The sequence below is a fragment of the Protopterus annectens genome, chromosome 10.part0 (assembly GCF_019279795.1).
Source record: "Protopterus annectens isolate FY-2018-M chromosome 10.part0, PAN1.0, whole genome shotgun sequence".
In the NCBI taxonomy this organism is placed as follows: Eukaryota; Metazoa; Chordata; order Ceratodontiformes; family Protopteridae; genus Protopterus; species Protopterus annectens.
The window spans coordinates 403,298,175-403,321,683 of NC_056744.1; the positions used below are offsets into that span (position 1 = coordinate 403,298,175).

The 23,509-nt window shown below is 37.6% G+C and overlaps 1 protein-coding gene across 1 annotated transcript in view; it reads left to right on the top strand.

Annotated features, from left to right (window-relative positions):
• HMCN1 (hemicentin 1) overlaps nt 1-23,509 on the top strand; it is a 5,606,893-nt gene that overhangs the window by 4,868,399 nt on the left and 714,985 nt on the right. Inside the window, exon 81 of the mRNA XM_044085314.1 lies at nt 6,369-6,638. Coding sequence (XP_043941249.1) covers nt 6,369-6,638 — 270 coding nt within the window. The remainder of the gene's footprint in view (nt 1-6,368; nt 6,639-23,509) is intronic.

The window sequence follows — 23,509 nt, forward strand, 5'->3', positions numbered from 1 at the left end:
GAACCATAGGGCCTCCAAAGGTGACAGCACTGTGTCATCTTCCTCCTCCTTGGATTCTTCCTATCCATTACCTTGCAGGACAGCAACATTTAAAAGGAAGCATCTGAGACCCCCACTCCAGACACGGATGACAGTCAACAGGCTGGCTACCCCACCTCCCTCACCTCAATGCCTGAAAACCCCCAAGTTTGAGGAGATTTCAAAACTTAGCAAGACCAAGGCTAATTGTTCACAGAACAGCATTTCATATTCAGAGTACATGCTTACAGAGGTTTTTGCTCCCTCACAACTTCCTTTTTGGTAGCCCCCCCAGTGAAATTTTAAACCAGGCAATGGCTTTAAGAATCCTAATCTGGTTGCTCCTCTCCATAGGAGGCCCAACAGAATTCCTCTTCCATTCAAGGGCTCCCCCAGTTGAACAACAAAAAAAAAAAATAGGTAGTAGACTCCATGATGGTGACTGTAATATTCGGAAAGGCTCTAGAGCCACAACCTAAGGCTTTAGACATATTTATTTGTTTATTTGCATTTGGTTACTGGGAAGGTTCAACTGGGTCATGCAAGATCCCTTTTAAGCAGAAGCCCAAGAAGGAAATCTCCAAAACATTTTTAATGAGAGAACAACCTACAAAGAAATTATAGTAGATACTTTGTGAATGCAAACAGTATTTGTATTGTAGTGATTATAGATTCACCAAGTGTCATTTTTAAACAGATTTCAGAATATGTTTTCTTAAACTCCATCTTTACTTTGAGGGTATTGAATTACCTTGGGCACATGGAGAGGTTCCAGACGGACATGACACATGAGGTCCTCAGGACTGTGGAAGAGTTACCAAATTCAAAGACCAAGACTAAACTGCACTCTTAACTGTCAACTTCTCTCTCTATTTCTAACCAGTTTATCTGTGTGATGCACAGTTCAGTGGTTAGTACTGCTAAGGCAGCAAGTAGCAATTTTGCTATGCACCACCATGCCTGTCTGTGCCTGACCAAACTGATAAGAACTCCAAATCTCAGTTTTCTACTGCCCTATTTAGTGATACCTTGTTCTTTGAAGTATCAGTAAAATCCATTAGAGAGACAAGAGAGTGATAGCAATTCAACAATTCTCTATCCAGACTTGGAGTTAAGTTATGGAACCTCAGCATTCATTTGCTTAGATGCATTGCAGTCACAGCTTTGATTTCAGTAGTCACAAACTGACAGTTTATGATATTCTGGAAAACATGCAGAAAATACAGCAATTACCAAACTTGGAATTGTCCCAGAGGACAGGAAGGATCTCAGCAGACTAATCATGAATCACATGCTCCTTCCTTGGGAGAGGTTTTCTAGTCTGTGAAAACTTGCCTGGCTATTCCAGTCTAAAGGGAATCAGGGTCATATTTCTCTTCATGTGCCCACATGGCAGGCCTGCTCACACTACAGGTGGCTAGGAGGCATCATATCCTGAAGCTGTATAATTTGCTTTTTGTCCAATTTGTACTTCTGCCTTTATGACATCCCACCTCATCAAAAGATAATCAGATAAAACACGTTGGCATAATATATTCTTATCCCAACATATCACTCACTTCTGGAACAAACTTCCATGACATACCAAGCAAAGTAGCTTTTTTAAGGTGTCAGTGGTCATTTACATAGTTGCTACTTGGACATCACTGAATACCTTTGCTGACATTACAAGTTGGATATTGCTTCCAGATCCATAATGACATTTGGAGCTACTAAGAAAGATTTTTAGTCATGAAAAGCCTCCCAAGAGGTTTAGCACGAGACTCTGTCCTATGGGTGACAAAGCTGAAGCTTCCAGTTTCAGCCAGAAGAGATATGTAGTTGCCTAAACACTAAACCTGCATTGGCAATTTAAGCTCTTTCACCAAGCCCACCTTCCTGCCCCATGTCTCAGGATTAATTTGGCACTGCACTTTTGCTCATGTTGCTATTACTGTAGAAACTTTCAGAGATCTGTACAAAAGTGCCTTAGATACAAAGGATTATGAGTAAAGGGAGAGGTATCGGTAGCCTGGGGAAGTTTTCTTGCCAGAGCTGAGTAAATACCTATAGGTTTTAGTCCTATGGCTTACAGAGTTTTAACTCTCAGTGAGGATCTAGCGTTGCAGGAAGGACATGACTTTTAACAGAGAAATGCTCCTTTAGGACAGCAAACCACACCTAGGCTCTTTCTCTTTAGGAATGAAAGAAATGACTGTGCCATCCTGTGATGGATTTAAAAAGTGCCCTTTTGTTTCATTGTTGTTAAATACTATAATTTATATTATTAAAGTTGCACTGGTAAACCATATGGGCTTGTGGCTGTCCTCTTTTCACTAGTTGTGTTAGTGACTTCCAGACAGATATTGGGCTCTCTAACCAGAAAACATTATCTTGGGATTATCTTTGGCACATGGCCCAACAGGAGGATCATCCAAGAAAGTCTTATTCCTGAAGTAATGTCTTATAAAGTCCTATAGTCCATTTTCTTGAATGTACAGAGAAACGTAGCAGTTTTTTATAACTTCTGTTCTCCAGGAGGCACGTCATGTGTGCACACTCAGATATATTTTAGGTAAGCTCCTGTGTTTTTCTCTCTGCTGAACTTTGGTTCTGTGTTCTAACACTTTGTGTCCCACACTTTGTGATTTAACTGTCTATTTAGTGCCTTTATTTTTATATTTTCTATTCTTATACTTCCTTTGTTACTGCTGGTACGTATTCTTATAGAGCAGGATCCATCTGGTAACCCTTACATAAGCATTTTGTCTTCCATTGTCTAACTTCTGTGTTTTGCAGTCTGAAATAGAACTGTAACCATTCCACAGTTAAGTTCTCTATTTGCCTTGGGGTTTCACTGCAGCTTATTCCCTTACTTCTTGTATTCTGTAAGAATGGTGTAATACCAGGGTCTCTAATTTCTTCTTTGCCTTATTGCAGGTATTGGGTAGGGGCACTCCAATATGACAGATGGTGGATGATAAGGAGGCTGGAAAACATATGCAAAAAAAGATCGTATTCATTTTAAAGTCATGATTGTTTCAGTTTCCTTTACTTCTGCTGATTTTGCTTTCTACCTGTTCTTACTGGCTTTCTCATATCTTATGAGTAGACTCCTTCCATTGGGTTCCTATTACGTGATCGAAACTATAAAACTTCGAACACCACAAGATCGAACTTGTATGTTCGAAGTTTTATAATTTTGAACACAAAAAAAAAAAAAAATGGACAGAAAGTAACTGACGTAAGCAGGGGGGCAAGCCCCCCTGCACCCCCCACACACACCCCTCTCTTTAAATATACCAACTCCGAGATCGCACTACAGTGCAGAAAGGGAATATTTCCTTTTACTGCACTGTAGTGCGATCTCGGAGTTGGTATATTTAAAGAGCGAGGGGTGTGGGGGCGCAGCCCCTGATGTGGGGGTGCAGGGGGGCTTGCCCCCTTCTTGCAACAGTTATTGAGCTGTTTTTTTTTTTTGTTTGTTTTGTTTTTAATTCGGATTGCTGAAACTTCAAACGCTTATATTCAATGTTTTCAGGTTTGACGTTTCAGCAATTCGATAATGCAATAGGAACCCCCTTCCATCTTCATTCCATGACCTGTCATCATTCTTACTGACTGAATGTGTTTTCAGCCGGAGGATAATATGTGGCTGCACTTCCTTGTCCTCCCTGAAAGGTAATTTTATTACTTTATATTAGCCATTACTTCCTCTTGGAAACATATTAATATCAGTCAGACTATCCCTAGAAGGAAGTTTAGCCTTCTGGCAGCTGTCTGTTGATGTGTTCTACATGTCAGTATGTTATTATTTAGTTAATGTTACATCAACTGTTTAATTTCTGAGTTCTGACTATATGTAGGAGAGATCAGTATCAGCAGGTATGTTTGACAATCCAGTTCGCAAGGCATGTTCACTGCTAACCTACTGACTTTTTGTGGGCGTGATCACTTACAACAGGACACTTGCTCTAACTGGAAACTTTCAGAGCTGTATACATCAGACACTTTTTTGTTAACACAGTTATACTATGTGCAGAGGAGTAAGACTGAGTTGTTAATGAGCTGTCACTGTGTAACTCTGAACAAGTAATTTAACCAGACAGTGCTCTGGGATCACCCCAGAAAAGGGAAACATGACCAGTAGGTTACCTGGTTAAAAATAGTCAAGTGCATTAAAAATGGTTTGGGAGTTAATAAGTGCTGCTCAATAAATAAATAAACATCTATAGCATGTATCACTGTTTTAACTAAAATTAAGCTCTGCTCTTCTTTGGACATTCAAAATACTCAAATGAATTTCTTGGTTCTAAAGTAGAGTATATTTATATCCTGTGGGTGTCCAATGAACTCATTTGAATTTCCAAGTTTTTCTAATGTACGGAATTGCTGGATGCCACTTCACAGATGTCTTAAGACTGATCATACTAAACACTTGAATAAGCATATACATTACATATAGTCAGCATGTATTTGGTCATTATTCACCATAGCAACCTCTCAACAATTCACAGACCAGTTTATGATCTGATTCCAATGTCATTTCATCTTCTGTTTTAAATATCCCAGGGGCATAGTACCACATAAGCCATGCAGCTTGAGTCTGTGTAGCAATAATAATATGCAGACAGTGCTTCTAATGTTATTGCCAATAGTTTTCATGTACTGACTCAGTTATGAAGATTTTAATTAGCAGATTATTCCAAACATTTTGATCTTATGGCCTATGATGTTAAATGGAATATTTTTTCATACTTTCTGGAGTGTCTGACAGCACCTCCATGTGTGAAAGTTTAAGTGTACTGTACACTTCGTGTGTGAGCATTTACTTGATCTGAAATCACCCCTAACATTTTATGCTAATAATTTTAATGCATAAGTAAAATGTATGAAAAACCTGCTAAAACTATTTTTTACTAGTAGGACAGTTTGGTGATGGCTGCTGGTCAGCTTTTAACATTTCTGTTTTTATACTGGATTTCATAGAAGCCTTCATTACTTCACAGGTAGAGACTTGCTCATTGTCTTGAGTTACAAATGCCTGTCATTACCCAGTGTTCTAATCTAATACCTCAAGGCAGAGTTATACACCTGATCATTTGTTAATAGGGCTGGCCTGGAAATACAGCTGATCTGTGACTCCTGTGGTTGCTGTAGCCTTCAGTATCATGTTACTTAGAGGACTGGAGGAATTTTTCTCCTGCTTATTGCAGGCTGAGCACACAGTGAAGCTCATGGTCCTCAGATTGGAGGAATTGTTCTCCTGCTTATTGCAGGCTGAGCACAGTGAAGCTCATGGTCCTCCACCTTCTTCAAGTATTTGTTAACTAATGTAGGAGCTCTAATCTGCACAGTGATCATTTGGACTAGCAGAAAGCCCAGCCCTGCTGCCAGCCTTCCTCTGGTTTTCAATCTTTCCATGCCTGGTTGACCTTTAATAAGCCAGATCTTTCCCAGCATCACATACAGAACTACAGCCACTCGTCTGTAATTAGTGCAGAATATTAAGGCTATAAGCTGTTATGTGCTGCTTCCCGTGGTCCAGGACTTGATTTCTTCAGCCACCATTGACATACTTTGTGACACTGAGCAAGTCACTTGGGAAATAGGCTGTGCTCCTCAATGGTCTTTGCTATGCATTTCTAGTAACTTCCCAAGAACTTCAGACTGATATGTAATAGTCGACTTTGTCTTGCATTTTGAGCCCTGTTCAGTTTAGTAGAGTGAAACTCCAGTGTAGATGTGGACTAAATTTAAATTCTTTATTATAACTTTTTTACAGTTTCATTTTATGAATCTCCACACTCATAAATATACTTGCATGTCCACACATGCATGCTCACACACACCCACACACACACATAGCCCTCAGCCTTCCAGCTTCAAAGTGAGGAACACTACCTTTCAAAATGTGGTACAAAGTGGCAAAATGTGGAACACTTGCTAACAGCTTACTAACTTCATCTAGGAAGCTCATAGGATGGTTAAAATGTGATATATTTGATTATATAATAGCTCTTTTTATGAACTGGCATGATTCAGTTCAATTTACAATGGATATCAGTTAAAAAATTGATAACACTGAATGTATGATGGATCCTTTCAATGTGGAACTTTGAGGAACACGAATGTTTTAAGACTTCAAATGAGGAACATTCCTCATAATGAGGTACACTTGAGAGATATGCACACACACACACACACACACACACACACACACACACACACACACACACACACACACACACACACACACACACACACACACAGTGAAGCTGAGTCAGCAGTATATCAATTGTTGATGTGACTGTTATGAAGAATGTGTCTTTTTTTAAAGTATGTGTAACAGTCTGTGTTTTTTTTTTAAGTTCCCCCACTGATCAGATCACACCCTGAAGAGTATGTGGTTGATGTTGACAAATCTGTCACAATGGTATGTGAGGCAGAAGGGCACCCTTCCCCTGATATCACATGGCAGAAAGATGGTCACCAGCTCACTGAATCTTTGAGAGTAAGAATGCTGAGCACAGGGGCTTTGCAGATATCATTTATCGAACCTGGAGACACGGGACGCTATACATGTACAGCAGTGAATGTAGCAGGATCTTCCAGCTCAGATGTAACCCTTACAGTTCACAGTAAGTATAAGAGCATGCTATTTAGACAGAACAATCCAAATGTAATGGAAGTTGTTAATCAGTAGGGTACTATGAAAAAGTAAGAGTCATCTCTTGACTAGTAAGCTATATTTGAATCCTTCCTCCAAGGCTTATAAGACAGGGTGACAGTATAAGGAATCAGAATTCTGATACCAAGCACCTGCAGGAAGGAAAGTCCACCATATGATGCCAATTTAGAGAGTATAATGGAAAAATGCAGTGCCAAGGTATCTTTAGACCAGCAATGCACTTCTGATTAAAACTGTTGGCTCTCCATAGATAGGGAAGAAGAAACTGGAGGAAAATCTGAGATGGCCTCTGTTACTCAAGTTAAATAAATCTTTTATCGGTATGTCCTTCTGTGCCAGTGATGTACTACTGCATTAACCCATGTAATGGCATAGTTATAGAGGTAGTTCATAGGTGAAAATAAAAAGTCATACACAAGAGACAATGGGAGTAACAGAAGAAATATGTCCTTTCCAGTCCACTGCAGTTAATAAAAATGCAGAAGTAATCCAGGTCTGTTGGTCTACCAGGAGATGTAGAGATTTCCAGGTGGACCCTATACCAGAGTGGATCAAGTCACTTCTTGAATGCTGAACTTCATAGCTACTCATTGTTCCATAGGTTGTAATGAAAAATGCACAAAAAATAAACATGCAATCAAAATGACGACTAATCAATTTTGCATATGAACTAATGACTGAAACCATTATAATTTGTTATACAGTGGGCTTAACTGTTCACCTTTATGAAAAAAATATCAGAACTAGTCATGGAAAAAATCCACCTAATCCCTTTCTTGTAAATGTTGCTCCATTTAAACTCCCCCCAAAGTAAATAAGTTAAATCTGTTTTATATTTAAAGCAGGAGGAATGAAAACACACACAAAACCACCACAGTACCTTTATCCTTTCTGAGTTAAACTGCAATGTTGAATGTTGGCTTTCAGTGCTGTTGAAGTGTTGCTTTAAAATACAATGAGTGATTGGATGAGAACAGCAGGAGTAGGAAGTAGTATGAGAAATAAAACATCAGGATCAGTGAGCTACTTAATTCATTAATTTATTCATTCACTGATATCTATGAGAGAAAAAAGGAATAGGCATTTGGGATAACAGCAGATTGATTTTAATATGAATCAATTAATTATATGTATATTTACAGTGAGGGATAGTGGAATTAACCATTCATTGTTCAGTACCTGATACTGAAATGTAACAGTTGTATAAAGAAAATTTCAATAATATTGCTTTCACAGCCATACTCACAAACACAAGTAAACAGTTGAAAATCTAAGTCTGAAACAGTTCTGTAAGATGTAGCTGTTATTTTATGTGAAATAAAATAAATTATTTTGCTGCATAATAAGTATGTGCTTACAGCAGACTGATTTTGAAATAAACATTTTAATTGCATACTATTCCCTACAGGAAATGGTGAATGCACTTGGCAGAGTTTATTAATCACTGTCTTTATAAAGTTATTATAATCATTTACAGATAGTCAGGTGTTTTGGTTCATGGTCAGATACATTAATTCTGCTGTGGACATGATCAAGGTTTTGTCAGCTAGATGTGTTTACAATGAAGGCTGTTCTGGGAGACCTGCATTTTTATTTTCTTCCATTTTATACAGTATTTCTTTTCATTTCCTATTCAGTACTAATGCATGGTCCATCTGTCCATAGCAATGCATTGTATGCTGTAAAAGAAGTAAGTGAAATATCTTGGAACAGATAAGGTTGACATTGTGCAGTAAAGTATTTTACATTTCTGGTTAAGCGACATGCTCTCTCTCTGATAAGTTAATCTCCCATTCAATTATAATTTTGGGTTTTGTTAGATAGCATGCTTTCCTTTGCAGTAAGAAAGTGAGAAGGCCATGTGTTCTCACCCTGCACGAGATACACAAAATGGTATCCCTTAAGGGATGACGTAATACAGTACATAATTAGGACTAAAATAAAACTTGGAGAAAGTTCAGCCATTAAACTCAGAAGCATTTAGGGACCCTAGAATGATTCCCTGGCACTCAATCATGAAAAAAAGTAGATCCTGCCCCAAATTTTATATCCTGGATGATTGTAGCAAGCACTCACACACAGTATAATGTAATGAGTTTCACCTGGAAATACATTTTTAGGGTACAAAATGTTTCATTCCAGATAGAAGTATGAATCATTAATTCCACAGAATTTCTACTGTCTCTGCAGAATAAGCAACATACAGCATTTTGCTGGTCGTGAGAAAAAGGTATGTTGCATTGCTTTCATAAGTTCACCTTTTCATGCTTAAATCAATTTTGCTGCCAGATGCTGCACTTTGCATAGCTGAGTGAATACAGCATTTATCTCCACAAAGACTAGCATTAAGGTGTGCCTCAGTGCTGTAACATTCTCTTGCAAACACTGCAGAAAATTATATAAATGATAATATAAAACATATATTCTTATTGCCTTTATATGGTTATTCTCTGGTCAGAAAAAAATGTTTGCCAAAGTATCAAGATCCTTGTGTTTCTTGCAGTAAAACTAGTAATAATAGTAATTGTACTCTAAATAATCTGAATGTTTCTAACACCTTGAATTGTTCTGTTTAATGTACTTATGCTTGTTAATCAAAGAATATATTTGTAATTTTTGGAGTTTTTCTCCCCGGACCTTTGCTGAAAACAGGCTACTAGCTCAGTCAGACTTTCCTGGTAAACAAATGTAAATAAATAAGAAATATGAATTGAAAAGCAGCAACCACATGTAAACACTGCTCATTATAATATTTGAAGCCATGCAAAACAAGGTGAAGTAATACTGCTGATACATGTATTTGGCTATTACTTCTCACTGGCAAGTATCAGAGAACAATATTATCAAAGTGTAAGACAATAATGCTGTATGTTGCTTTCCACTTATCATCCTTTTTTCATAGTAGGATTAATACAGCCTCCAGATGTTGCTATTTACTGACCCCCTAATGCTGCAGTTTAAGTAGTTGAATGAGCACCACATTCAGCTACACAAAGGTCAGCAGTTGAGGATAGTCAAGGTGTTTCAAAGTACTTTAGCTTCAACAAGAAAAGACTGCAACAGGTATTTGTAATCATGAAAAACAACATAAAATATTTCTGTTGCCTGTATTTTATTACTTGTTACTGTTGGGTATCAGAGAGCTGCAATTTTTATTATTAAAAATGATGCACTGCAAAACAGGGACATCTCTACTGGGCTCAGATTAAATCAGATTCAGCAGCATATCTGATAACACTTTGATACCAGTAAGATGTTTTATGTTGACTTTATTTGGTTATGGTTTCCTTAATTGCATGAATGCCCAGTTAATGATAGGAGACATGTGAAAGTGCAAGTGTGAAGAACAAAATGGCACTAAGATTATTTGCTACAGATGGATTGCAATGGAAGCATTACCCCTTGCTTTTCTTATATGCATAAACAGCTGAGCTTGAGTTAGATCCAGTTCAGCAGCTTACTAATATCTACTACAACTTCTGAAAGCAGCAGAGTTTCTTTAGCTGGTTTCTATAATCATGTGACTTAGCAGCAGTCAATGACAGTAAACATATGAATAGTAGGGTACGACTACATAACATTGCTTGCCTAGGTTACTCTCCAATTGAGATATTACCAATTTTTAATATATAAGCAGCAGGTCTTGGGCTAAATTAGATTCAGAAGATTATTGGCACTTCTTATAGAGCTTGTGAAAACAGTGCAGTTGTTTTTAATATTATTTTCTTTTTGCATATGATGCACTATAGTCAAACAATAAACTATACTTGGTGTACAATCAGCATATCAGTACTTCGTACAAAACCAGGAGGGAAAAATATGGCTTGCAGCAGAATTGACATGCAGCTGTAGGACATGAGCAGGACCTCAGTAGTTACTGAAAGCTCTCTTGCTCCTATTTTATATTATTTTTAATCAAGAATGGAATGTCATATAATGCTTCTCAGTGATTGTATTTTAGAGATTGCAAGAGTACTTAAAAAAGAAAAGCATTAAAAGATTACATTAAAAATAATGTATAATTTCCTGAATTCTGCATGTAGACCGCTCATGATATTTCCAGCCATGTAAAATAAAGTGAAGTGTTCCTTTTTCCTTTATTTGGATATTACTTTTCATCATCAAATATCAGAGAGCAAAATTATTAAAGTCGCAAGATCATAATGCCGTGTATTGCATTGGTGATAGTCACTGTTGATGTGACACCCTGTTCCCATGCACAAAATGGGAAAAGGGATTTTGATGCTGATTCCAATGCCAGTTTGCAAAGTAGAATTGATACAGCCTCTGGATGTTGTATTTTACTGACACACTGATACTGTGTTTTGTGTGGTTGAATAAATACTCCACTAAGTTGCACAAAGACCAGGATCACAAGACAGTCATGATATTCAAAAACACTCTAATATCCATGTGAAAATACTGCACTGAATATTTGTAATCAGAGCCATACTTAAGGTAGGGTGAAGTGTATGGCTGCCCCAGGCATAAGGTGTTTAAGAATGTGATTGGTAGTTGACAGTGCAGAACAAGTGCACTACTAGTATTCATTTAAGAAGCCATGGAGTGTTAAATGAATGCTAAAACTCATGAGCAATTGTGGTTAGGAACTAAGGGTGTCAGTGATTGTAGCAAGGGGCTTGCTACAGTTACAACTTATTTGGAAGACGTTTTTTGCCCTCAGCTTTGGGTTGAGGTAGGCACCAGTCTGTGAATGTGCATAGCTATGATTGTAATTATGTAAAGTAAAGTTAAATATTCATTTGGCTTGTATTTGACTCTTATTTTTCACTGTTTTATATCATGGAATAACAGATTTTTTATAATTAGGAAAAAGGGAGAACTGCAGAGCAAGAATATCTCATCTGGACTTAGGTTATGTCAGGTTTCAGTCATAGCAGTCCTGCAAAAAATGTGAATTTTTTTACAAGAGCATATTTGCTCAGTAGAATTATCATACTCTACACATATTGTATTTTACTGATCCAAACTTCTCTATTTTGCTCAGCTCTTAAAAAGACCAACCTGAACATGGGAAAACATGGTTACCTTATATAACATTATGTTCTTGATAAAAAGGATATATAAAAAAGATTTTATGTTCAAAAACAACCTCATATTTACACGGATGAATTAACACAGCTTCCAGAAAAAAATAACACTTTGGTATTCAGAAATTACTCTACTTTCACAAATGTGCATTTGCTAATGCATTTAGGACAACAAAAATCTAAATGCCTCATTTTATGTAGTATCCTTCATATTGTCTACCTCTGCATAGAGAATTGCAGTCTGCAAACAAAATCTAAATGCACTCGCAGTCATAACTGTCAGCAGTATAGTATGCCTTCTACTGCAGTGCAGAAGTCTTTTCCCCAGTATATTTGGACCTAGTAGTGCAGCAGTATGTAAATCTCCAGTGCTTTACTTTTTGTTTACATTAATACTAAAGCTAAACTGACATCACAAATTTGTTTACCGGAGTCTTGGTAGATAATGCTGCTCAGAGAAGAAGCATGTTCTGTGTCTCCATATCTACCACACTTTTTATACAGTGAGAGAAAAAGTCTGAATGAAGAGAGTGGTCCAAATGGTGAGATGAAAAGCCAGCAAACAAATCAGAGTAGTAGTGCTGAAATTGAATTCATCCTCAAGTCTTGGTGAGTACCTTCACCAGGTGGACCCTGTTTTTCACAAAATCTCACCAAGGAGACACTGATATATAGACTGTATTTATATAGCATATATCATGGGCAGAAGTAGGTAAAAAAATAAAAAAAAAATAGCTGGGTGCACAAGACCCAGGATAAAAAAGTGCCTAGTCCTGGTAGGCGCACTGGTGCTAGGATTGGAAAAAAATGACAGTACAGAATCCTCAAAATACGGAAACATTCCTACAATGGGGCCAGGCCATGCCCGGTGGGGAGGATGCCCCCCCCCCCATTGTAAAAGGACATAGACTCCACAAAAAAAATCACAAAAAAAAAAAAAAAGGCCAAAGAAGAGCCATAAAGACGATACAGTGGACTATTTAGAATAAGAAATAAATTATGTATTGTTAATGTTATACAAATAGCCCAGAATTTCCAGGCACAAAATATACAAAAGATTAAGAGATAAAATAGAAGAAAGAAAAATATTTCCGTAAGAAAAACTATCAGAAGCTTCAAATAAAAAAAATGTCGTCATTAATACAACCGATTTGTGAAAAACAGTATATAGACCAAGAAACTTTGATCTGTTTGGAAAAAGAAGCATCTGAGGAAGTGTGAAAATATAAACAACAAAACCTAGATATTTTTGAAAAGTATAAAAAAGAAATATGGACATGGGAAAGAAATACAGCTTTGATATGGTGCAGTGTTTATGCAAATGCGAAAGCCAAATTAATCAACATAAAGAAGGCAACCCCAAAGATATTCGAAGAGAAATACAGGCAAAGGCATCCAGACATGGAAAATTTCACAATAAAAAAAATATCACAAAGAGGGAATGTAGAAAAGAAGTTTAGTAAAGTAGAAGTTAAAAAAATAGAAGTTGAAGTTATGGAGTGCCTGCGAAGTGAAGGATTTGATGTAGAAGGTCTAACACAGGTTACATCACAGCATGATGGAACAAGTCCCCAAAGTAAGGAGAAACAGGAATATCAGGAGACATCTGAAGAAGAAATATGGACATGGGGAAAAAAAAGAGATTTAATATGCTGCAATATCTATACAAAAGAGAAAGCAAAACTAATCAATACAGAGAGCAGCACCAAAGATATTTGAAGAGAAATACAGGCAAAGGAATCTGGACATGGAAAGCTTTACAATACAAAAAATAAGAAGACAAAGAGGAAAAGTAGAAAAGGATATCAGTAATGGAGAAGTTAAAGAAATAGAAACTGAGGTTATGGAGTACCTCCAAAGTGAAGGATTCAGTGTAGAAAATCTAATACAAAAAGTGCCACAACAGGATAGAGCAATGGGCCTCCAAATTAAGAGGAAACCAGTGGAACATGAAGCAATTGGTCAGGTGCAATATGAAGATATTTTGGAGCCTTCCACAGGAAACTGGACAGCAAGGGAAGGAACAGGAAACTGTGGAAACTCTGACGCAGTTATTGTTGAGGAGTGATAGACCAGTGAGTTCCCATATGACAGAGCAACGGATGGCACAGGATGAAATTGAGAATGTGCTACAGGAAAATGCAATAGAACTTTCTAAAGAATGCCTGCAGGAAATGCAAAACAAAAAATGTGCCCTCAGTTTAGAAGCAAATGAGCTAAGAGAAGAATTGCTTGACTTGATAGAGATAGATAGACATATTAAGATCAATGAAAGATGTTGACTACAGGTGGTCAATAAAACCCAAAAAGTCAGAGGTTTGATAAAGCAAATGAACACAGTAATTAGGACTGTTTATAGAGATCGATGTGACATAACAGAAGTAAGCAGGCTATATTACTGTGCAACTAAACTGATAACAGATAAAGTTCTATCAGAAGAACGCAGAGTAGTGAGGGGGAGAAAGGGGAGAAATCGAATACCATCATGGAAGTATCAAACAGGAAAAACTACAAAGCAACTAAGACAAGTGTCACTGTTAGAAGAGTATAAAAGGGGGAACAGATCAACAAAAATACTTAAAAAGAAAGACATGATAAAAGCAATGTGCAGTATTAGAACAGATCAAGATCTATCATGCACTATCGCAAATAAACTAAAAATCTCAGCACAGGCAGAAAACCTTAGAAGATACGCAGATAAATATAAAGAAAAAGTGCAAAATAAGCAATTTATGGATGGCCCCAAAAAGTTTTATAGAGAATTGAGAAATAAGGTAAAAGGAATTGAAAGACCACCAAAAAAAGAAGAAATAGATACATTTTGGAGAAGTATTTATGAAGATCGTGTGGAACATAACAAAGATGCTAAATGGATAGAAGAAGTAAAAGAAAGAATAAGAAGTTTAAAGGTACATGATATGAAATGGGATGAAGCACAGCCAGAGAAATTGAAACAAAGTTAAGAAAAGCCTCAAATTGGAAACCCCAGGCCCAGATGCAGTACCTAACTTCTGGTTAAAATTATTAACATCTTTGCATAAAGATTTAGCTGTGAGTAAGAATTATTTATATGCGCACCCTGAACAAGCAACAACCTGGCTAACAACAGGAAAAGCAATGCTCCTACTTGACTGAACCTGCAAGCTACCATAAAAATTATAGACCCAATAACAGGCCTTCCGACGACTTATAAACTATACATTGGAAATGATTCTGACAGAGTTTATAGTCATTTAGAAGAAAACTCAATTATAAAAATAGAACAAAAGGGCAATAAAAGAAAGTCATATGGAACAAAGGATCATTTGTTGTTAAAGTCATAGTGGAGAACTATAAAAAGGGTAAGAATCTAAGTATGGCGTGGATTGACTACAAAAAAGACTTCTCATCTTCTCTTTGTTGATGATTTAAAACTGTATAGCTCATCAAATGAAGAACTGTAAGCACAACTGCAAGTTGTCAAAACTTTTTCAGATGATATAAGAATGTCATTTGGTCTTGATAAATGTGCAAAAACAACCTTTAGAGCAGGAAAACTGCATCACAAAGAAAACATCAATTTGGACAAGAATGTGATATAAAAGAACTTGAGCAAGCGGGAGTACATAAGTATTTGGGAATTGATGAAGTATCAACAATAAAACATGCACAAATGTGAGTAAAACTTAGTAAGGAATACTTCAGAAGATAAATTAATCCTGAAAATGGCATTGACATCTAGGAATAAAATCCAAGCTATAAACTTATTTGCTCTTCCTGTCTTAACTTACAGTTTTGGAGTGATTGACTGGCCCCAGAAATGTGTTGGATAGATTAGATAAGAAAACAAGAAGGGTGCTTCATGCTCACCAAATGATCTATAAAAATCAGTGCATAACAAGATTATATATTCCCTGTTCTGAAGGAGGTATGGGCCTCCTTGAAAATTGATTATATGTACAGATCTGCAATTGTGGGACTCCACACATATCTGCTGATGTCACAAGACCCAAATGTAGTGAAAGTTTTGAAACATGAGGAGAATAAATCTAAGATGACTTCCCTGCTTAAGTTGGCAGAAGCATATCAGCATCAAGCAGGAATGGAAATCAAACCACGAGTATATAAAAATCAGACAGCCAACTGAGTGTGCCAAAAAACAAAAGAAAAAATATAAAGTGAAAGAGCAGATGAGAAGGCAAGAAATGTGGAAAAAAAGCATAAATACAGTTGCAATTACAGAAAACGTCTGGAAGAACCTCACATTGATCAGGAACTGATGCAGGAATGGTTAAGGAGAGGCAAATTCAAACCAAGAGATGAAAGATTAATATTGGCAGCACAATATACTGGGCTATATACATGTTGGTTTACAAAGTCCATTGAACGTGTGGGAGAAACAGACAAATGTAGGTTTTGTAAAACAGAATTGGAAACAGTTGCACACCTCGTTGCTGGTTGCATACTGAAAGGCATAATAATGTGGCAAGACTGTTGCACTGGGGGTTGTGCAAACATTATGGTATTGAAGTGGCTGAAAAACACTGGAGACATGAGCCACAAAGCATCTTAGAAAATGATGAAGTCTATATCACATGGGATCATGCATTACCAACAGTTCAAAAGATAGATACTAGAAAACTGGATACAGTGGTCCATGAATAGAAGACAAAAGTAACATTGATCATTGAAATCGCCAAACCCAGTGACTACAGTGTCTTGTATGCAGAGAGACGCAAAGCCATAAAATATCAGGATTTGCAGACAGAAACGAGAGCAATGTGGAAGAAAGATACCCAGATAGTTCCAATAGTAGTAGTAGGAGCAACAGGTCTTATAAAAAAGAATCTACAATCATATTTAGATATGTTACTTATACATGTAATGCTATACGAATTGCAGAAGGAGTCATTACTCGGCACATTGTGGGTGCTGCGAAGATCAGTTCTGGCTGACATCAAAGACTGAAACAATACTAATTTCATGAACTTTAATTGTACTTTGGCTTAGGAATGGGGTCCATTCCTGTCATGGTCTTAGAAACCCAAAAGATTTGGAGAAATTAAAAAATGAGAGAAGGGTCCAAATGGAGAGATGAAATCAGCAAGAAAAGGAGAGTGGTATTGTTTTAACTGAATTCATCCTCAAGTCTTAGTAGCTTCACTTGGTAGACCTTGTTTTCATAAAGTCTCCCCAAGATGACACTGATGTATAGACTGTATTTTATATAGCATCGAGAGGGGTAGGTAAAAAAATAAAAAAGACAGATAGATCCAAGGATAAAAGAGTGCCCAATCCTGGTGTATACACTGATACCAAGACTGTAAAATTGGTAGTGTAGAATTCTCATGGCACAAAAGCATTCTTACAATGGGGTTAGTATGAGGATGACCCCAATGTGGTAGAAGGAAGTAGTAGTCCACAATACTCACAAAAGCTCATCATCATCATCATAATCATCATCATCATCAACACGTTTTCCCATTTTCTACATGGTGTTGAGGTGTCATGGCAACTATTGCTAACTCTCTCTCTATCTCTCTCATTTCAGTGCCACCCTCCTACCTTCTTTGACAGTCATGCCTGACTGTAGCAGGTCTTGTCTTATATAATCCATCCATCTGTTTGCTGGACACCCTTGTTTCCTCTTGCCTTCTTCCTGTCTGTCCCAAATCTTTTTCACCAGATTATTTACTGCTTTTCTGCACATGTGGCTGAACAACCATAATCTGTTCTGTTTGACCTTCTCTGCAGTTGGAGCTACTATGGCCACTACTCTGATATTCTAATTCCTTTATTTGTCACCTCAAGCATTTCATCTCCATCATCTCTAGCTTCCTGAAATGACCAGTCTTTACTGGTCAGGTTTCTGTATCATTCAGTAGTACTAGTCACACCACTGTTTAGTAGCCTTTACTTTTCACATTCTTTGGCATTCTTTTGTCATGCACTACCCCTGACACTCTGTGCCATTTGGATGCTTCTCCTCTGATTCTAGCTTTGACCTCCTCATTCAGACTTCCCTTCTCCTCAGTTCCCCCTCCCAGATACTTGAAGCTGTTACTCTGTTCTACTATTTTCCCCTTCTATTTCAAATTTCCCCCTTTTGCTGCCATTTCAACTGTCTTATCTTTAGTCAGTTTCATCCCATGTGTTTTCAGTTTTGCATTCCATTCCCACGTCCTTTGCTAAAGTTCCTGCTCAGAACCTGCCTATAATGCCACATTGTCTGTATACAGCAACTTTGTTGATCTGTCCTCTCTAACCTGTTGACTGATTTAGTCCTTCAGCAGTATGAAGAGCAGTGGGCTTAGAGCTGAAACCTTATGCACACCCACATTCACTGGTGACCCCTCTGTGAGACCAAACACTGTTTGTACTTGAGTCATTGGGTCCTTGTACATAGCCTTCACTAATTCTACCAATGTTTCTGCGACTTTGAAACACTGCAGGACAGTCCAAATCAGATATCTTGGGATCTTGTCATATGCTTTCTCCAAGTTTAGGAATGCCCAGATGGGCTCTTTCCTCATCTCTCACTACTTCTCAGTTATCTGTTTCACTGCCAACATTAGGTCACTTGTGCTTCATCCTTAACTGAACCTGAACTGCTTATCTCCCATCATACTTTCTACTACTCTGCGTATTCATTTATCAGTCACCCTCTCCAAAATTGTAATACAGTGTGACAGGATTTTGATTCCTCTGTACTGACCACAGTTGTGGATGTCTTCTTTGTTATTATATACTGGCACTGACTTGCTTATTCTCCAGTCATCTGGGATATGCCTTTCTGTCTGTACTCCCCTGAGTACCCTCAGGAGCCATTTCTACACTATCTCACCAAACATCTTGATCACATCTGCTGTAACCTGCTGCTTTCTCTGACTACATTTTCCTTAATGCTGTTCTTAACTTCTAGGAAGGGGTCTTCCTCTTCTTTCATTGTAGCTTGTGTCTGAGGTAGTATAGCTTCTGTGGTGTTTTCTTCATTCAGAAGTTGCTGAAAGTACTCCTTCCATCTGACTTTGATTTCCTGTGGACTGGTGAGCTGGTTGTTGCTGTCATCCTTTATGATCTTATGACTATCTTCTTTACTTTTCTGCTTTGTCTTGCAACCTGATTGAGTTTCATTGTGCCATCTACTGAGTCACTTTCCAGAAGATAGTAGAACTCCTCTGATGCCTTGTTCTTTGCTTATCTTACCATCTTTGTTAGCCAACCAATATTCCTTCTTAGCCTGGTTCATCTTTTCTGTTTCCCACTTTTTCCTGCACTCCTCCTTCCTTTAAATGACTTCCTGGATGTCTTCATTCCACCACCAGCTTTCCTTATGTACCTTATTTTCATACTCTCTTCAGCCACATACCTGTTCAGCAGTCCTCCCACATGCTGTTCTGAGGAGCTGTCATTCTTCTTCAACTCAACCTATTTCTTCTTCTCAAGGTGCTACAGGCCTGAGTAATTCCTTGAACTCTTATGCTTTCTCTCCTGCCCACTTCCAGGTCTTCATCCTTGGCTCTGACTTTAGAGCTTTCTGTAATTACAGCTTGTAGCTAATTGTGGCACTCAGTGGTTTATGCCATTGGATGAATGTTTTACTGGAGAAGTTTCCAATTGTTGATTCTACTCCAGTGCCCTTTCCTTACCAGAAGAAAGTCTGAGTTGCATGTTGGCCACTCTTATATATGAATGTGTGACTTGCTGAACCATGTGTTGGCCACTCTTATATATGAATGTGTGACTTGCTGAACCATGTGTTGGCCACCATCAAGCCATTTGCAAGAAAGAAGTCTAGAATAGCCTGTTCTTCATTATTCCTGTTGTCCCAGCCATGTGGAAAAAGGCAGTCTTCATATCCTGTTCTGTCTGTTCCAATATGTGCATTCAGGTCACCCATTATCAACACCACTTTACTTTGTCCTGCTTTATCTAATAGGTCCTACAACTGCTGTCTGAATTTAATCTTTTCCTCACTATTACAACCCTACTGTGTGGCATAGGCAGAGATTATGAATAGTGCCCTATCCTTACATTGGAGTCTATTTGCCATGCGTTTATCACTAATTCTGAGGAAGTATTGTTTTCTGAAGCCTGTCACTCACCACAGTTTCCCACTATTTCTAGTTTGCCCTCCTCCTGTGTTGTAGACTTTGGACCCCATGCCAAGTGACTTTGCTGCACTGCCCTTCCATCTTGTCTGCTGCAACCATAGGATGTCCAGTCTCTTCCTTGTTATTATGTCATCCAGGTCCAAGCTGCATCCTATCAGTTAACCTACCCTGAGTGTAGCAACTCTTAGTTCTTGTTTGGCGGGTTGATTGGTTTTACTTTCAGCGTTCGCTCAACAGAGCTGTCGCAGATAACCCAAGCAGAGCAGCTGGACACTGGCCAGCCAATCGCTTATTGGCCCAGAGCTGCTGGGCCTTATGATAGGCAGACACTGGCCGATAAACCACAAAAACTGGTAGGCAAAATAGGAGACATAAAGATAACAGAGTGGCCTATAGAGGATAAGGAAGAAATTATGTATTTTTACTATTACACGTAAAGCTCAGAACTTCCATACGGAAGATATTCAGAAAGATTAAGAGAGAATGTAGAGAAAAGAAAACTAATTACATAAGAAAAACTGTTAAAAGATTCAAATAACATTTTTTCTTCTTTAATACAACAGATCCATGAAAATACTACATAGACAAAGGAACTTTGGGTAACCTGGAAAAAGAATCAACAGAGGAAGTAAATAAATATAAAGAACAAAACTTAAAGATTTTTAAAAGGTATAAAAAAGAAACATGGATATTCGAAAGAAAAATAAATCTGTTATGGTCCAATGTTTATGTAAAGGAGAGAGTCAAACTAATCAATACAAAAAAACAACTCCAAAGATATTTGAAATACAGACAAAAGCACCCAGATATGGACAGTGTCACAATACAAAAAAGAAAAAGAAAACAAAGGAGGAATGTAGTAAAGAGGATTAGCAAAGTATACGTTAGACAGAGACTGAAGGCATGGATTATGTACAAAGTGAAGGATTTAGTGCAGAAAAACATGTACTGGCAATGGCACAGCATGATGGAATAATGAGTCCCCACATTAAGGAGCAGCAAGTGAAGTGGGAGGTATCTAAAGAAGAATTATGGACACGGGAAAGAAAAAGAGATCTGGTATGGTGTAATGGTTATGCAAAGGAGAAAGCAAAAATGAATCAATATAAAAAGCAGCACTAAGGATATTTGAGAAGAAATATTTCACAATACAAAAAAAAAGAAGAAGACAGGGAGGAAAATGGAAAAGAAGATTAGTAAGGAAGACTTTAACAATTTTAAACTGAAGTTATGGATTATCTGCGAAGGGAAGGATTCAGTGTAGAAAATCAGGTAATGTCACAGTATGATGGAACAATGAGTTCTCAGATTAAGGAGAAAAAGGTGAAGCAGGAAGCATCTTAATACTTGTCACATGGTGATGCACTGGAGCTTTTTTGTAGAAGACCGGTACACAAGTTTAGTTGAAGATGCACAGCAAGTAAAGGGAGAGCAAACATTGGCAACTTTGACACAGGAGGTGTTGCAGAGTGATGGATCAATGCATTCTCAGATAATGGAGCAGCAGATGAAGCAAGTCATCTTTAGAGTGTATGTCACAATAAGATACTCTGGAACTTTCTGTAGAATGCCCACAGGAAATGGAGAACAAAGAAGGTGCTCTCAGTCTAAGAGAAAACCCTGTAAGGGAAGATCTGCTTGATTTAATATGAAAACACATTAAGATCGATGAAAGAAATAGATTACAGAAGGCAAATAAGGCCCACAGTGTTAGAAGTTTGGTAAAACAAATACAGTAATTAGGACTATTAAGAGAAATTCTTGTGACATAGCAGAAATAAGTAGAATATATTACTGTGCAGCTAAATTAATAACATAAATATTACCACAAATACACAGAACAATAAAGAAAAGGAAGGGAAGAAATAAAATGTCACCATGGAGGCTTTGGATAGAGAAAACTATAAAGCAGTTAAGACAAGAAGTATAACTACTGCAAGAATATAGAAGAGGGAGCAGCTCATCAAAATACTTAGAAAGATAGATGTGGTAAAAGCGAGTCCACTTCATAGGGTTGAAATTCCAGAACATCAAACCTCTAATCATCGCAGACCAGAGAATCAAAATTCTAAAATATCGAACCTACAAAAAAAAAAAATCTAAAACGTGAAATCTTCTTATTCCACATTTTTTCAGAGGGGCAAGTCCCCCTGCACCCCCCTTACCCCCTGCTGCTTAAATATAGCAACACTGAGATCGCAATACATGAAGAGAATGGTAAAGTTCCTGTTCCTAATGGTACGGCAATCTCCATTGAGTCTATATTAACTTTTTCGAAGATTAATATTATCGAAAACGTAAATATTGACACCAAAACATTGAAGTACCATAATATCGAACAGTGACAATGTCGAAACTGAAAATACCAAACTCCCATGTTGGCCTACTTCTGTACCAGCAAATTTTATTCACACTGTGTACAAAACTACAACATATAATTCACTAATATGCCTAAACAACATAACCAGAATGTACAAACAAATATACGCTGTTCACCGATGTCTGCTCTTGTTGTGGCTGCACCCCCCACACTCCCTGCTAATTATGTATACCAACTCCAAGATCGCACTACAGTGAGGAAAGGGCAAATTTCCCGATCCTCCATGTACTGTGATCTCACTGTAAACAGTTCGGTGAATGGCATGTTCGATATCAGAGCTCCGAAAATCTCATTCACTGAGCATTCTTTCCAATAACTTAATAGGGACCTCAAATGCACAGCACTTCCAGATCAAGCAGTAACATAGTGTTTCTACATAATACTGCGTTAGACACACAAAAACACTCAGCAAACATCTACTTTACTTACAAAGTTCAAAACTATGCTAATATGCATATTACTTCTCTAATATTTATAATTTACTCAACTGACTGTGACGCGATGTCGTAGTAACGTACCACATCACAACATTTCACTTGGCCAACCATGACTTTTCGACAATGGTGCTGTCAATATTTACACTGTTTGCTATTGTGGTACTTCAATGTTTTGGTATCGATATTTATGTTTTTGACAATATTAATGTTCGATAACATAATACAGACCCATCTCCATTCATGGTCTTCAATGATCAGAGGTTTGATGTTCTGAAATTGTGATCCTATAAAGGGGATCCGGTAAAAGCAACACATAGTATCAAAACAGACCAGGGTCTGTCATACACTATTGCAAATAATAAACTAAAAATATCATCACAGGCAGAGAAACGTAGATAAATATAAAGAAAATATACAAGATAAGCAAAATACAAAAAAAAGTTTTATAGAGAAGTTGGGTACAAAGCAAACCTCTAATCATTGCAGACCAGAAAATCAAAGTTCTAAAATATCGAACCTACAAAAAAAAAAAAAAAAAATGTAAAACGTGAAATCTTCTTATTCCACATTTTTTCAGAGGGGCAAGTCCCCCTGCACCCCCCCTCACCCCCTGCTACTTAAATATAGCAACACTGAGATCGCACTACATGAAGAGAATGGTAAAGTTCCTGTTCCTAATGGTACGGCCATCTCCACTGAGTCTATATTACTTTTTCGAAGATTAATATTGTCGAAAACGTAAATATCGACACCAAAACATTGAAGTACCATAATATCGAACACTGACAATGTCGAAACTGAAAATACCAAACTCCCATGTTGGCCTACTTTCTGTACCAGCAAATTTTATTCACACTGTG